Source organism: Chiroxiphia lanceolata, chromosome 19 (assembly GCF_009829145.1).
Source record: "Chiroxiphia lanceolata isolate bChiLan1 chromosome 19, bChiLan1.pri, whole genome shotgun sequence".
In the NCBI taxonomy this organism is placed as follows: domain Eukaryota; kingdom Metazoa; phylum Chordata; class Aves; order Passeriformes; family Pipridae; genus Chiroxiphia; species Chiroxiphia lanceolata.
In genome coordinates, this window is record NC_045655.1 from 2,021,360 (window position 1) to 2,038,289 (window position 16,930).

Consider the following 16,930-nt stretch of genomic DNA (forward strand, 5'->3'; position numbering starts at 1 on the left):
GCGATGTGCCCGTGCCCCCCACAGCCCCCCGCCCCTGCCGCCCCCCCAGCAGGAGCACAGACCGCCACTGCTGCAGGCACGGCTGTGGTGCTGCAGCCTTTCCAACCTGCCCCCGGGAAATGGTTGTTATCGATTGACTTTTAGCCTCAAAACGCGTTGCAGAGCCACAAACCGTACGTTGTGTTCACAGTTGAAGGAAAAGTCCCCTCCAACAGCTGGGAGATGCTCCCAGCACATCACCCCGATCCAACATTGCTGCTGGAGAACTCACAGCTCAGGCTGCACTTCGTGTGTATTTTTATAGATTTTTAAAGATTTTTATTTCCCTTTAAAAACCTGATATTTTCTGTAGCGGTAAGAGCAGCTGCAGGTTGTTCCTGCCCTGCCTCCCTGCCTGCACGTCCGTCTGCCCCTGCAGCACATCCCTGAGCAACCACCGGCACCGGCGGTCTCGGGGCATCTCCCGGGCAAGTGCAGCCCCTCTGCAGCCCCTCTCCTTTCTGGATGAAGCACCTTCTCCACTGTGTGCCAAAATCTGTTGGGAGCAGCACGGCTGTCCCGTCATCCCTCTCCTCCCTTTGCTCCTGATGAGCCTGGAGCCCTGGGGAGTGGGGGCGAGGGGCTGTGTCAGCAAAGGGCCCCCAGGGGCTGTGCTGGGTGGGAGGGAGCCAAGGGGGTCTCCCAGTGGGAGGCTCCCAGTCTGCACTCAGAGCGTGCCTGGGCACCCAGTGGGCAGCTCTGGCTGCACCCAAAGGGGCAGGTGGTGGCCCCCAGCCCTGCTCCTGGGAGTCCCGGGGTCCCCACACCACATCCCACTCTGCTTCCCGGTGCCGAGGGATCGTTCACTGTCTCTCCAACTCAAACCCTTTTTATGTATTCTCTCTCCAAATCAAACCCTTTTGCCCAGGCTCGTGGGTCCTGCTGCCTTTCCCTGGACCTTGTTGGCCGCCTTCTCCTCCTGTGCCTTTTCCAGGACAGCGGGTGCCTCTCCCCGCCAGCCCGACCCAGCTCTGAAACCTCCGGCAGCGCCGCCGCCACCTCCCGGCAGCCGCTGCGGAGGTGGGAGATGGAAGTGAATTAGGGACAGGGCGAAACGAAACATCACTTCATGCGTTTTTAATGGTGAAAAAATTAAATATGTAGAGGCCGCGTGGCTCCAGCGGAGCAGCGCAGCCGAAGGCCATGAATGTTTGATGCCCAGAGCTGCGGGAGCAGCCGGATGTGGGAAGAGCTGTGACAGGGGAGATGGAGCCCACCCCGGGGGGCTGCCAGGGCCAGCGGGGAGCGCAGAGCCCGGGGCACTGCTGGCACCTGGGTCCTCCCGAGCGCAGCGATCTCAGCCCCGCAACGGCAGGAGTGGGACGCGTGTCCCTGCTCCCCACCCCAGCACGTCCCCAGCCCTGCCCAGGGAAACGAGTTGGTGCCTGGGGGTGCTCAGCACCCCCCAAACCCGCCCCGGGGCAGCTTTGCTCGGCGGGGCTGGTCCCCAGGGCACGGGGGCTCCTCTGGCTCCGTGTTCAACACTCACCCCAGCCCCGGGGGCTTTGCTGTGGGGTCGGGCACTCACTGGGAGCACAGCGGGGTCACAGCCCCCAGGAATGTGGGAGCACAGCGAGGTCACAGCCCCCAGGAGTGTGGGAGCACAGTGGGGTCACAGCCCCCCGGGAACGTGCTGATGAGGATGCACTTGTTATCATTATTGTTATCACTATCGTCATTATCGTTATCTATATCGTCATTGTCGTTATCAATATCGTTGTCATTGCAGCAGCAGCCCCGTGTCACAAGGACAATAAAGCCTCTCTTGTCAGCGTCTCGTGACTGCTCCTCAGGCACCGGGGCCCAGGTTTGTGCCTGCATTGATTTGCGTCACCAATCACACCCCGAAACAAAGAGGAGAGGCCAAATCCTGGAGGATCGGGGTGGGAAGGGCTCCTTGGGCTTGGACAGAGGCTGCTGTGGGAGTGATGGGCTGTGCCCACTGCCAGGTGACTGCAGGGCCCTTGGCAGCCACAACAGGGACTGTGCCAACACCAGCAGTGTCACCAGGGACCAGGGGATGGGGATGAGGGGCACAGGGACATCAGCATGGCCAGGGCAGGGCAGGGACTGTCATCAGGAGATGGGCAGGGAAAGGGGATGGAGCTGAGGATCTGGAGAAGGGAACTGGCAGCTGCCTCAAGGAAGGGAAAGGCCTGAGCCAGGGATGAGAGGCCTCTGGAGCCCGTGGGGCTGCTCTGCCTGAGGGAAAGCCCCGGCGTTGGGCACTGCAGGTGACACTGTGGGGGGTTAAAGTGACTCTCGAGCATCAGGAGCTGCCACCCAAGGTCTGAACGGGATAGGGTGACCCACTGCTTGGCATTGGGGAGGAAGGGAGGGTGAGATGTGAGGAGGAAGGGGAAAGAGAGGAAGGAGAAAGCGAGGAAGGGAGGAAAGAGGAAGAGAGGAGAGAGAAAGGAGGGAGGCAGCAGGAGGAGGAGGGATGGAAGGAGGAGGAAGGAGGGTGGGTGTGCTGCAGAGGTGCCAACCAGGGCAGGCAGCCCTTGGGAAGATGCAGCACTGGGATACTTCCCACGCAGTGCTGGATGGTGGATGTTGGGGATCAGGTGCCAGGAGTGACCCCACTGGGGAGAGACAGCGGGAAGGGCTGGGCAGGGAGGGATAGACATGGCTCTGTGCTGTGAACATCTGCACCCTGTACCACACAGATCTGCACCTGTACCGGGCACATCTGCATCTCTGTACCTGTAATGGGCACATTTGTACCTGTATTGGGCACATCTGCACCTCTGTACCTGTAATGGGCACATCTGTACCTGTATTGGGCACATCTGCACCTCTGTACCTGTAATGGGCACATCTGTACCTGTATTGGGCACATCTGCACCTCTGTACCTGCACCCTGAATTTCTGCCCCTCTAAACCCTGAACTTCTGCACCTCTAAACCATGCACCTCTGCACCCACACCCCACACATCTGTGCCTCCCACCGAGCCCCTCTGCACCTTGTACCACACAACCAGCACCGCTGCACCCTCGGGCTCCGCACCGGGCACCCCATTCCCCTGGATCAGGCACCACATTCCCATTCCCTGCAGCCCTGCACCTCTCACTCCTGTACCCCCGTATCCCTTTATCGCCATACCCCTGTACCCCTTTATCCCTGATCCCCTGTATCCCCGTACCCCTTTATCCCTGTCCCTCCGTACCGCTGTACCCCGATATCCCTATACCTCTGTACCCCTTTATCCCTGTTTCCCTGTACCTCCGCATGCCTATACACCTGTATCCCTTTATCCCCGTACCCTTATATTCCTGTTCTCCTGTACCCCCATATCCTCGTCCCTCCGTCCCCCATATCCCCGTACCCCTGTACCCAATATCCCGTCCCCCTTATCCCGTCCCCCCTCTCCCGGTCTCTCCCCCTCTCCCCGTGTCCCTCTCCCCTCTCCCCTCCCTCCCCTCCCGGCGCCTGCGCGCTGTGGCCGCTCGGGCGGAAGCGCGGGGTGGGTTCGGGGCCCGCGATGGCTCCGGAGCCCTGGTGAGCTGGGCCGGGGCTGGAGCGGGGCCGGGCGGGACCGACCCTGCGGGGCCTCCCCGGGGCTCCGGGGCCCCGTCACGGGCGGCGGGAGCGGGGCCGGGCAGGGCCCGAGTGTGTGCGGGGGGGTTGGACCTTCCCCTCCCGGCCCTTTTCCCAAAGCCCGTCCCGGGGTGTGTTGGGGGTGTTTTACCTTCCCCTCCCGGCCCTTTTCCCAAAGCCCGTCCCGGGGTGTGTTGGGGGTGTTTTACCTTCCCCTCCCGGCCCTTTCCCAGGCCGATCCCGGGGTGTGTTGGGGGTGTTTTACCTTCCCCTCCCGGCCCTTTCCCAGGCCGATCCCGGGCGGTCCCGGTGCCCCTCCCGGTCCCCCCGGGCTCAGCCGCTCCCCCGCTCCCTCCAGGCTCTCCCTGCTCGATGCCACTCGCCAGCTCGCCCAGGACATCGCCGAGAAGATCCAGGAGCGGAACCGGTGCCAGCGGAGCGGGGAGAGCTCAGCCAAGGTACCCCGGGATGGGGGCTCCGCTGGGTTTTGGGTTGGAGCGTTCTCGGGGCGGGTTCAGCTTTAAATCTGCGGGGGCGGGATGTGCCCGGGGAGCCCTGAATTCCCTGGCAGGGGGTGCAGAGGGAAGCGGGAGCTGCTGGAAGGGGCAGAGCCGGTGCCAGGACGGGGGTGACGCTCCGGCCCTGCCCCGGGTCCGGCTGTGTCGGTGTCACCGCTGGGACCTGCAGGGACACGCTGTGTGTGATGGCAGGAACCCAGCGCCAGTGCTCTGTTCGTCGGGGGTCCTGTAAAGACAACAAGGGTGCAAACTCTAAATTAACAGAGGCCTTTCAGCCTCCCCAAAGTCACCTTGGGTTTAACAGAACTGATGTTTCTGTGGGCGATCAGGCTGGTTTGAAAGGAGGAGAGGAGGAGCCCTGGGAGCGTTGGGCTCACCCTGCTGACTGCTCGGGGCTGTCGCTGCCGGGATCAGAACTTTCCCAGAGCTCCCGAGCTCAGAGGTGCTGGGATGCACATCAGCTGCTCTGTGCCCCTCTCTGGGAATAGGGAACAGATGTTTCTCCCCACGAGATTGGATCGCTGCCTTCTGCAGGGGCTCTACAGCAGAGGAAACAGGAACTTTGCAGCCTTGTTTTAGCCACATTTTTGACAAAACATAAGACCAGAATTAAATATAAATGAGAAGTGGAAGTGAGAGCTTACCCAGGAAAATGTTCTCCACGTTTTCACACTTCCTGTTTAAAAAATAAAATAAAATTGGGATTCTCAGGAAGCTTCTCTCTCCAGGACTAAAAGCCACATCCTTTCCTCCAGGCAGTGCAGGAGCAGCTTCATGCCATCAACAGGTCCCTTGGATGTGTTAAGTTAAAAAAAGGCTGCAAGTCCTTGAGTTGGTCCTTTATAATAATTGACATAATTAAAGCCCCACTTTAATTTTGCAGGCTCTGCTCCTCTTTAAAGCAGGGGTTTAATATGATGCCCAATCACTGAATCTTCTCTGCCAGTTTAAAACCTATCAGCTTTTAAAATAAAATGCCATTTTTTAAATGTTTCCCGTGCAGAAATGTTGAGGAAAACTGTGTGGGCTTTGTCCAATAATCAGTGCTGCTGAATGAGTGACTCAAATTCAGCATGAATTGAGAAGAGGTTTCAGAAGGCCCAAATAAGTGGGATTTGAGGGAAGTGTTTTCTCTGGCTGTAGCATTGAGAGGAGTGTTTGGGGGTTGGTCCCTGCCTGCAGGATGGTGAATTATCACAAATTGCACAGATATGCCCAAGCAGTAGAAGACTAATAAAAAGATTGCTGCTTAACCTGTGTGTATTTATAGAGGACAAAGTCCTCCATTTCCATCAGTGCCATCCATGACGTGTCCCCAAACCCCAACAAAACCTCGTGTCGCTGTTGTTTGAAGCCTTTCTGGGGCCAGAACTCTCCGAGGTTGTGTTTTATGGAAACATTACATGGTTGACTTAGTTCTTCATAAAATCACTTGTTCCGTGCCCTGTGTTTTCCAGTTTCCCTTTCATCCATTAACAGGTAAAGATGAATATTTGGCAGTGTTTGATTCTACTATAAACAAGTTTCCAACAAGGAGAGAGTTGTTTTCACAACAGAAATGCCTGTTGAGAAATCCACGGCTGAGCAGTCTTGTATTCTGTGCCTCCTGAACACTTTAATGCAGGGAAATGTCTTTGTACATTGTTTGCCTGTTAGGGAGAATATAAACAAGTTTTTATTTTTATAGTATTTTGCCATTGGCATGGCTAAAAACCCTGTTGCCAAAAATAAAGCGTAAAACTTAAAATGTAAATATAAACTATAAGGAAAGATTTCAAGGCAGCACTTACAGTCTGTGAGCTCTGCTCTGTCGAGCTGATCTTAAGCCTTCCACTGGTTTCTTTTTTTCTCTGAAGGAAGTGAAATGTTGTGTTGTTGTGCTGCAGTTGTGGCCAGTGGTGTCTGTGTTTGAGGACTTTCTTGGCCGTGTCACCTTTATGTTGTTCTGCTGTTCTGGGTTGATTAAATGCAGCATTCTCCTCCTGGAGACATGAGAACACATGAAATTAAAGGACTGATTACCTGATTGCAGAGCCAGAGGACGTGCAGGATGTTGAGCCTTCCCAAAAGCACTGAGACCCCATCCTGGTTTGGGAATCGTTGCCGTGGTGTTGGGCTGAAGGTGGATTTTGGCTGCATCCTCTCGAGGGCTCAGCGTGGTTGCTTCTGCTTGCTGTTGTATTTGGTGGTGTTTGAGAACAAACCTCACAGAGTCAGAGGGATTTAAATTCCTGATGCTTTCGGGGGGGTTTGGGGCTCTCCTGCTCCATCCCTGTGCTGGTACTGAGTGTGGTGTGGCTGTGCAGGATCCTGTGCAGGGACATGCTGCTGTCTGGCTGCTGCTGTGTCTCCAGGAAGGCTGGAATGAGGGTCAGAGCAGATATTCCTCTTCTGATCCAAGTTCCTCAAAGAGGAACTGGGATTGCAGCCCATTGTAACCCTCAGCAGGGCTGGGAGCTTGTAAACAAGAAGCACATCGAGTCTTAATTAGGATGACTTGCATGGTTAATTGCAGTTACAGTGTTTTTTTCCTAGAACTCTCTGAATAACTGGAATGAAAAGAAATAAGATTTAAGGAGGAAAATCCCAGAGGATAATGTCAGCTGGACTTGGGAAGGGGTGGGGAGAGAGGAGGATTCCTGCAAGCCTGGGGCTTGCTTGCAGCAGGGAAGAATTGTGAACAACTGAACTATGTTCATGGTAAGAACAGACACATCTGAATCCTGGGCAGGTCAGTGGTGAGGAAGGGTGGGGGGTCCCAGGTGCTGCTGAGAAGGGACATGGAGGAATCTGAATTTCTTTGGGATCTTTAGTTTAAAGTCTGGAGGAGTTCAATGGAGGGAATGTCTGAACCTGTAGCAGCCTTCCCTCTAATCCTGAGAGCTGGGAAAGAAACCTGGTGGCTGAAGAAGCTGGTGTTTTTATTTGTGATAAAGATCAAAGGAGAGAAGTGGAAAACTATCTAAAAAATATTAAAATGTGCTGAAATGTTTTGCCCATATAGAGGAGTGTGTTTGTAAAGACTTGAAAGACAGCTTTCCATATTCAACAGTGGTAATGCCTTAGAATTGTGTTTGTGAAACTAGAACTATTTCTCCCATTATTTTATAAGCATCCCAGAATTGTGTTTGTGAAACTAGAACTATTTCTCCCATTATTTTATAAGCATCCCAGAATTGTGTTTGTGAACCTAGAACTATTTCTCCCCTTATTTTATAACCATCCCAGAGCCATGATCTGTGTCGCTTCCTTTTGGCTTTCTGGGGCTGGAGTGAAGCCCTTCACACCTGTAGAGCTGAAGTTAAATACATATTATATATATATATATATATATATATATATATAAAAATTATATATATAAAAACATTATATATATAACATATTATATATATGTTATATATTTTATATATATATATATATATATAAATACTGCATGACGCAGAATGAAATTTTATGCAATTATAAGTCAGACCAAAAAGAAAAACTTAAATAATCTTGTTCTTCCCCTGCAGATCAATGTGGCCATCAGATCATCACTGCAGACTCTCAGGGAGAAGATTGATCAGCTGAAGGAGTTGCTGCTTCGGGCGGTGTCAACACGGCAAATGTATCCGTGTGAACATCACTCTCTGACCCTTTGGTGTTGTGGGACAGAGTGGAAAAAGACACTGTGATTGCTCTACCACACAGTTTGGGTTTTCCCCTCATTCCGTGTGCAGAAGACCTTGTCACTGGAACTTTCTCTGTGCTGCTGTTTGGTATTTTCATTGCAGGTGTAGAGCAGGAAGGGAGCCTGGGCCCCTCTGGGGTGGTGGGCATGGGGCTGGCTCTGGTTATCTCTGTGTCAGACAGGAGCTTAGCAAGATGGTGTGAGCCATCTCAGAGCTGTCCTGGTGCTGCCTGTGCTGTGCTGGCACTGCTGGCTGGGTGCTGGAGTGTGAGCCAAGCTCACCTGTCCAGCACAAAACTGGCTATTTGGTGTTTTCTCTCGGCCAGGCCTTGCTATAGGGAAGGATGAAGCCTTGTGGGCAGGGCTCTGGGAGTCCTGGCTTTAACTGACTTAAAGAACAACAGGACTCCATCTTCAGAATGTTGTCAAAATGCTGCAAAATATACCTTGGAAAGAAATCACAGGTTTTCTTCTAGGAGTGTTACCCTGTGGCCTGGATATGCTGCTCCTCCCATATGCTGGGAGAGTCAGACCAAAGGAGTCAAAGTAGTATGTCCATCTCCCTGAAGGTATCCAGGAGCAATCTGAGTTGATGAAGGCACATTTAATTTCAAGCCTATTATATCAGAAATCCCTCCTAAGCCCTGGCCCCTCAGTGCTGTGCTGAAGCAGGGGTGACACTTCCCCATCCAGTGAGTGCTTGAGAGCAGGCAAATGTTACTGCTGTGGCAGAAAGCACACACAGATCAGTTCAGCTGTTGCCTAATCCACTCAGCAGTACTTGGAAGAGGGTTACTATTCCTTCAGAACTCACTGAGGTTAATTTAAAAAAGCAAACACATGTCCCCTGTTGTAGGCCACAGCACTTCAGGGCATCTTGTCTTTCAGAGACGCTGCGTGAATTGTTTTTCTGCTGTCGGGGGTTCTGCTGACCAATTGCAAATGGATACAGATGCTCAAAGGAAATTTTTGATTGTTCTCTGATCACTTGGCTAAGAGCTACTCCCCTGGTCTGTATTATGAGCCTCCAGTGAAATGAGATGTGAAGTACCCCACTGGTTTTAAAAGCTGTTCTGTTTGGGCCTGCCCCATTTGTGACAGTGTAAGTTGGAACTCTTTTAAGAAGTCTCATCTTTCCCTGAACTTAACCCGTGCAGTAGGGTTACACTGTCAGTGCTGGAGAGGAGACCAACTGCTTAGGGCTTCTTAGTGATAGATAAAAGACTTGTGTTGGGTATTGGAAGGGGAGATGCTGTTCTTAATGCTAATTTGGCAGTAAGCAGTCTTCCAGTTCTCTTGCTGCTTTGAGGTGATGGCATGAAGATCATTCTGTGGCCACTGTATGAAACTTTTTGTTTGAAATATGTGAGGTTCAGAACACATTTAGAATAACAGCAGATTTAATTCAGAAAGATGTGACCCATCCTTTAAGATATTGGAGCCTTTTCTTGAGTTAAAATAGTTACCTTAGTTAATGTTGATGATCAGGGGATCTGATTTATTTTCAGAATGTATAATAGATATTTTATATAATTAAATTAAAGTTTTTCAGTGTTTTAAAGTTTTTTCCTTAACTAAGTGCCATCAGCACACAGCTGGAGGGGGACAGGAGGCAGAATTTGGTGGACGACCTTCTCACACGACATAAACAACTTGAGGCATCTTACAAGAATGAAGGCCCAGAACCAGACATGACAAGGTATGGCACTGTCACCTCAAGGGAGCGATGGGATCTGTGCTTTGGGAGTGTCTGAGGGTAATGGTAAAGCATCCACTGAACTCATTGGGCTCTGCAGGTAGCAAAGGGTGTTCATTTGCTTAGAAACGATGTGCTGCCTTCAGTGACAGGGTCATGTGTGTCTGCAGAGCTGGGGAGGACGAGGGAGTGGGAATTGCTTAGAAGAGGTAATAACTGACCAACTGGTCTGTGTTGGACTGGTGGGTGCCACCATCCAAAGCCTGTGTGAATTGTTGGGAAGAAAACTGTCAGGATGAGGCTTAAGGTTGAAGCAGTCCCCAGTGCCCACACTGTGTAGCAGTCAGCAGTGCCTTCAGATGGAAGACATTTCAATTTCCATTTTGGTGTGTCCTTCACAGCTGGGGAAAATAACTGTTGTGCTCTTCTTTTGTGCTCTCCTTTTGCTGTTCCCACATAGTCCCTTTCCACTGGAAGGGGTTTGTTTGTCCCCTCTAACAGGTTCTTAGAAAGGATCCGTCCCTGGTGGTCCCCACCTGACCAGGAGGAAAGGCAGAGCCTTGTTTTTGAATATGAAATTCAGGCCTGTTGCCTGAGTTAATCAGTTATTAGCAGAGCACAGGTTGGGTTTGATGGAGTCACACGGGTGCTGTGTCCATAACAAACAAACCACATTAGGCACAGACTTGATATAATTCTATAAAAAGACATTTTCACTGCAGACATGGCATCCTGTGAGCTCTGTGTGCAGTGGGGTGAGGAGGATGGGTTGTCAGTGGCCTTTTGGATTGCAGTTTTTGCCCGTGGAATTCCACTCCCTTGGAGTTTTGTTTGCTCCCCTGGGCTGAACTTGAGAGCTGTTGGTGGCTTCAGTTTGTGCCTGAGCATGTGTGTGTGTCTTGCTGAGGAGCAGGAGTGTCCTGGCTGAGTGTCCTGGGCTCACCCTGGAGCTCTGCACGGGCTGGAGATGGGCCAAAGGCTCACGAGGCTCTTCCTCTTCTGCCTCTTCATTTGTGTTGTAAAAGTTGATTTTTCTTTCAGACTCCTTTTTCCTTCAATGTGTTCAAACTGCCCAATGAATTAATTCCTGGAGGAGAGAGAGGAGGGAAGGGGTAACAATAAAAAAGGCTATAGTAGCTGGGCTATGGACAGCAAAATGAAGCTGCCATTTCCTCTTTTCTAGGAAATGGTGGTGGATCTGCCACCTTAGCACAGGATTCGGGCCGTGGCACGTTGGAATTGAAGTGGCAGGTGTTGAGGGACAGCCTCAGACACATCCTCATGGTTCCCTGGGTGATCTGCTTTGATCCCTGAGCAAACACTCATGCAAAAAATGGACCCCCCCCCGTCAGAGTGTGACTTTACCTGTCTGCTGACCCCACACAGGGCACCAGTACTGCTCCATGTGAGAGTTACACATTTTGGCTAAACTCCAGCACAGATAATTGCATTTACTCTTCCTAATTTTTCCATTGCACATTCAGGAGATCTGTCCTGCAGAGGAGAAATGGAGCTGGAGTCTCTGAGGGCAGAGCTCGCTCTACTTCTAGGGTCAATGAGATTACTCTTGAGTGTAACTGGTAAAATTCTGTTTTAAAACGTCATATATTTAAAAAAGAGAACATCCATTCTCAGAAATTTTCAATGATTCGTGGCTGTTGGGCCCAGGCACCCGTTTTGGTGATGTGTGGGAAGCTGTACTGCAGCAGGATCAGAGCCCTGAGGCTGCTGTGTGTCCCAGGGGGGCTGTGCTGTGCCCTGGGAGCCCTGCACAAAGCTCCCTGTGTGCTCTGGGTCACACAGTGTGGTTGAGCAGAGCATCCTCCCCTCTGCTGAGCCCTGCTGGAGCTCCTGCCTCTGAGGAGTGGGACTGTGCTGCTGCAGTGTGCACATGCAATAGAAATATGGATTTTTCTTTTAGTTTTTAGTTTGTGCTTTTGAGTGGCAGCATTTCCTAACACAGTGCATTCACTGGACCCTTTCTGCAGCAAGTACAGCCTTGCATTGTGCACGTGGAAGGTCACCTCTGGGAGGGAGGGTTAGAGCCCTCCTGAGGAAGTTTCTCCCCTTTCTCAGTCTTAGAAAAAAACTTCATATACTTTTAAGTCCTTGTACTTTTGAGGCAATATGTGAGCCTTTTTTCTGATATTCACACAATCCCAGACTGGATCAGGCTGGGTGGGACCACAGTAGGTCACTGGTCCCACTCCCTGCTCAGCAGGGTCATCCCAGAGCACATGGCACAGGATTGTGTCCAGAGGGTTCTGGAATATCCCCAGTGAGGAGACTCCACCCCCTCCCTGTGCAGCCTGTTCAGGGCTGGGTCACTGCCCAGCAAAGAAGTTCTTCCTCCTGTCCAGGTGGAGCTTCCTGGGCATCAGCTCCTGCCTGTTCCTCTTGTCCCATTGCTGGGCCCCCCGAGCAGAGCCTGGTCCATCCTCTGCCCCCTGCCTGTAGATATCTTTGAGAATCAGTGCTGTGCTGTACCAGAGACAACTTTGAAGCTATTGTGTAGTAAAAAATTGGGTACCAATGTGAGTGTTGTGTCCTACCATAATGGCTGAAAATAAGATTTTTTTCTTCCAGTTTGTTTTCTTTGTGTATCTTGGAGCAGGTAGAAAAGAGACTCAAAGTTCAACTGATAGTTTTCTGTATTCACATCTGTATTTCTGTTTTGTGAGAGTCTGTTCAGTGACGTGGTGTAGAGATTGGTTTCAGTGCTCTGGTTCTCTAGTGTTGGTGTTTGTTACTGCCTGTGCTACTTTTGTTACCCAGAGAAGCTGTGGCTGCCCCATCCCTGGAAGTGTCCAAGGCCAGGTTGGACGGGGCTTGGAGCAACCTGGGCTGGTGGAAGGTGTCCCTGCCCATGGCAGGGGGTGGAACTGGATGATCTTTAAGGTCCCTTCCAGCCCAAACCATCCTGTGATTTGTGATTGTGATTTGTTTGTCGTGTTTGCATAACCAGACATCAGTGCAGCACGTGCTGCAGGTCATAAAGCTGCAGACTTTGATGGAATACAGCAATTGTTTGAGGTTTGGATTCTCCAGAGCCCTGTGCAGACCCAGTTGGTGTGGTGGCTCTTACACCTATCGCTGAGTCAACCACAACATGGGAAATAACAAGTGGGCAAAATGTTTACAGGGACTGTGATGTGAGAAAGCCCTTTTGTGTCCCCTGCTCTGAGCAGTCCATTAACTGATATGATCCTTGTGGGTCCCTTCCAACTGGCCAAATTCTGTGATTCTGTGATATTGTGTGATATTCTGTGATGTGACCTTTGGAAGTGTGGCCACCCCTGCTGTGGCAGGACAGTGTTGTCATGGTACTTCTGTGCACCAGGCACAGGGTGAGGATTCAAGCAAGAAGGTGTCAAGGCAAACAGGAGGAAAACATCAAAATCCCATGATAATTTCATGCTCCATTAGAAATGATCAGGGAAACCAGTATTTTCCAGCACAAGATAACATCAGAGAGAGTATTTCTATGCTAGTATTGCAATGCTTGCTGTTTTATAGTTCTCTTTTAACTTCTTATTGAAAATGGATAAAATTACTCCAACTATTCTGTCTGGTGAATTCACACCCCTTCCAAAGTCTCCCTTGTGGGTCTTGTTTTCAGAGGTACAGGCAGAGACATAGTCAGGGTCTGGATCTTGTGCCAGTAAGTCCAACCTTCCTCTCTTGCCTGGGCCTGGCCTGTGTGTGGGCTGGTAGGGAAGGAGTTTGGAAAGGGCTTGGAAGGAGCCTGGGAGGAGCTGGTCTGGGGCTCAGAGCCCACACGTTCCATGGGGTTCAGCTGCCATTGCCAGCTCAGGGGTCCTTTAAAATCCTTGCAGAGTTGTGACCCAGCTTTGGGTTTTCCTGGGAGGCAGAGCCCACTCTGGGCTGTGTCTGAGGCTGAGCCTCAGCTTTTCCCCTGCATTAGAAAAATCAGCACCTGTTGTTTGATGAAGTTCTTGCAGTGACACTTGTCCCGGGTTTTGGGCTGGTTTTCCGTATCTAATCCATCTCTGATGTGACAGCCCACACTTTTCCAGCAGTCCTTCCTTTCATTAACCTTCTTGCACCACTGATCACATATTTACTGTGCCCATGGCCTGGAGCTGGGAGGGTTTCACCAGAATTAATCTGCGTTTATGTTTGGTCACCATTCAGTGAGTTTTACCTCCTTTGAAAGCTGCTGTAAAGCTGTTCCTGGTTGTGCAGTACAGTTTGTTAATGCTCCAGTATTGATCCCAAGTGACAACTGGGGCCGGCACACGGGGCAGGACACTCCATTCCTTTGGGACAGCATTCCTTTACCTTCCGGCGTGTCAGCCTTAATTAAGATGCAACTGGAATTTTCCAGGGGAAAGGTTGTGCTGTTGACGTGACTCCCCTTGAGCAAGGTCAGTTAAATTTCCTTTAATGGGTTTTCAATAGCAATTTCAGTAGCTTCTCCCCTCTTTTCTCCTTGGAGAGAGATCTGTGCAGGTTGTTGTAACAGAGACTGGAATGGGGCAGAATTCCCTGTGGATTCACACCATTTGAAAAGCAGAAGGGGAAGAAGCAACCAGAAATGTTGGCTTTCTGGGAATCACATGTCGAACTTCTTTGAGACTTTAAACATTTGTGAGGACAAAGGAATTGAAATATTCCTCCTCCTGTCTGACCAGGTCATCAGACTGTGCATGTCAGTCACCAGAGAACAAACAAATTAACTGGCCTTTCTTGATTTCTCTTGGAATTTCTCAAGAACATAGAAAACTTTTCATAGCTGTATGGCACAAAGCACCTTCAGCAAGAGCTACCACGGGTACATTTTAGAAGAGTTCATTTTTCTTCAATGTGGGTTACCATTTTTCCTGTTTAAACACGTTTCGGTCAGATGTGAGGTGATTCAGTTTTGATCCCAACAGGAATTTTGCCTAATGCCAAACAGGCATCAAGTGCATCCATGAGCCATCAGGTGTTAATGCTTTTGGGAGTCTGACTCTTGTTTGTGGAGGGGCAAATGCTCTTCAGGAAATAAAATAAAAAATAGTTGTTTAAGTGCCTTTAGAACTCCTTCCTGGTGTCCTTCCTCCCTCCCACTTACTGCTGAAAGCCCTCCCAACTGCAGCTATGGTGTTCTGACCTGGAGTGGGATTAGCCTTTGGTGTCTGGGAGGTGGATGGAAAGGGTGGGAGAAGAGGTGAATTGTCCCTCCAGGAGCCCATCCTTGATAATGCCTGAGGCTTGAGTTGTGAGATCAAATCTAGGGGTGGGGCAGGGTTTTTCCAGGATTATTGTGTCTTTGGCCACGTGGTCAGGATTGTCCAACACCCTCCTCACCCCCTCACCTGTGTCTCTGTACTTGGGATGTCTGTATATACCTGGATTTGTAAGGAATAGCAGAGAGGGATTCCTAAGCCCAGCAAGTCAAACCCCATAATTTCAGGCACTTCAGGCTGAGCCTACAGGCTGTTCCTGAGGCTCAGGGCTCAGCACCCTCAGGAAGGAGTGTCTGTAGCAGGGCAGGTTCAGGGCTGAGCTCCTGTGTGGGTTTTACCCCTGAAGTTTGGTCAGAACTCTGTGGGGTTCCCTGCCTGAGGTGTTCCTGTCCCAGCCGTGTCGCCGGGTCCCTCTGGCCTGGCTGCAGTGGGCGTGGATGCCAAGTGAGACCTGTCTGGAGCCTCTGGATGGGCCCAGGAGGGCTCATTACAGGGTCTGAGGGGCAGGTGAGGGAGTTGTTGAGCACTTTGTGACCTGCACTGGTCTCACAGGAGTGGGTTTGTCCCTCTGCCTTTTCTCTGGGTATAATAATACAAGGTGCTACTTCTTTCTAGAAAGAATTCTTCTTTCTCACAGCTCTCTTTGCTGAGGGGTGCAGGTGGGCTGTAGAGGTGAGACTGTTTCACTGAGAACTGTATGAGCTGGGTTATAATATATTTCATATTGTGCTATGTCCAATCTTGCTTGGAAAATAAGGGATGGTGTGGAAAGAAGACAGTAATGTTTGATAGCAAAACCGATGCATGAGGTGGGTGGGAACAACTTGCTCTGTGGTGGGAAGGTGCTGTGCTGGTGTTGTGGGCAAGATTTGGTGGTCCTGGAGCCGCTGAAGGGTGGTTTTGTTCTGCAAATCCTCTGTCTGGCATCCCGTGAGGCAGCCAGCATGTGCAGCTCCCAGTCCTTGAAGCCAGTGGGGCCAGTTAACCCAACCACAGGTAAATGGTTGGCAACACAGCATTTCCTTGAACATGAGAACACCAGTTCTTGTGCTGGTGGGGCTGGGAAGTCCTCTGCCACCTGCAGGGAATGCTACCCCTTCTTTTGGGGAAATCTCCACCTGGGATAGTAACTGGAGGGATTTGGAAGTGCCTGTGCTCATGTGGCTTCTCCCAGATTTTTTAGAGGGAGAGAGAGTGCTTTTGCTTTGTGCTTTAAAATGATACTTGTTTTATTTATTATTTTGGAGCCTCCTAAAAACACACTGCCTGGCAGTGTGAGCAGTGAAACCGTAAGTGAGAGGACGCCCTGGCCCTTCACCATCGCCGTGGGCACTGACCTGTGAAGCCAAGCTGAGGTGCCCTGGGTGCTTCAAGGACCCCAGTTTGGGACAGTATCGTTAAGGGAATGTTCAAGTGATCATCCAGCCAGCTGTCATATGACCCAGGTTTTGTTTGGAACTCAGTCTTGCTGATCGGTCTAAGCCTCGATGTGTGGCCTTGGTCTAAAGTAAGTGCTGGTTGACTAATCTAAGTTACTTGGGAAGTGTTATAAGAATTACCAGTGAAACAATGCCCTCTGGAAGATAAGCCCTCCCTTGTTAAGCGGTGACATAGCTCCCTGATTTTAACCCCCATCATCTTTTATACTTGGGCGCATTGCTGAGCCTTGTAATTAGTTAAATCTGTTCCTATAATCAAAAGCCATCCCCACACTCCACTGCTCTGTGACGGTTTCCAAGATTTACGTGATTAACTTGGCGGAGGCAGTGGGTGGCTAATTGGATAAGCTTTAATCTTCACACCACCAAAGCGAAACATGGGAAGATCAGAGGAAGGAGGAAGTTCTGCTGTGTTGTGTGGGAAGGTAGTTACCAAACATGTCAAAAAGATTATTGTAACAAGCAGACCCGTTGTCATGACCCAACCTACAAGAACAGGGCAGATCACTGGGGGGAGGGAGGGAGAGAGCACTGCAAATTATTTCAAATTTGCTTGCCTTGGCTTTTTTTTTAACGGACAGAAATAGTTGTGCTCTTTTTAGCAAGCAGAGAGCTTTATGTTCTGTTTGCTTTAGTTAAGTAATTTTGTCAGATGTTCCCCTGGATTTTGTATCCTTGCTAATTGAACTGCTGAACTGGGTCGACTGAAATGGTTTTTCCACCTTCAGAAGTGCAGTTTCCATTGTGTTCCATTGTGAACCTGGTGGCAGTTGTGAGACTCGGAAATAGAAGAGCATATTTAATCCCCCAAAGCAATGAAGAAAGCTAGGTGATG

The 16,930-nt window shown here is 50.6% G+C and overlaps 1 protein-coding gene across 1 annotated transcript in view; it reads left to right on the plus strand.

Annotated features, from left to right (window-relative positions):
- The first annotated feature begins 3,480 nt into the window (after positions 1 to 3,480).
- STX8 (syntaxin 8) overlaps positions 3,481 to 16,930 on the plus strand; it is a 108,111-nt gene continuing 94,661 nt past the window's right edge. Inside the window, exons 1-4 of the mRNA XM_032706808.1 lie at positions 3,481 to 3,541; positions 3,939 to 4,038; positions 7,611 to 7,705; positions 9,357 to 9,467. Of these exons, the coding sequence (XP_032562699.1) occupies positions 3,525 to 3,541; positions 3,939 to 4,038; positions 7,611 to 7,705; positions 9,357 to 9,467 (323 nt within the window). The 5' untranslated portion in view covers positions 3,481 to 3,524. The remainder of the gene's footprint in view (positions 3,542 to 3,938; positions 4,039 to 7,610; positions 7,706 to 9,356; positions 9,468 to 16,930) is intronic.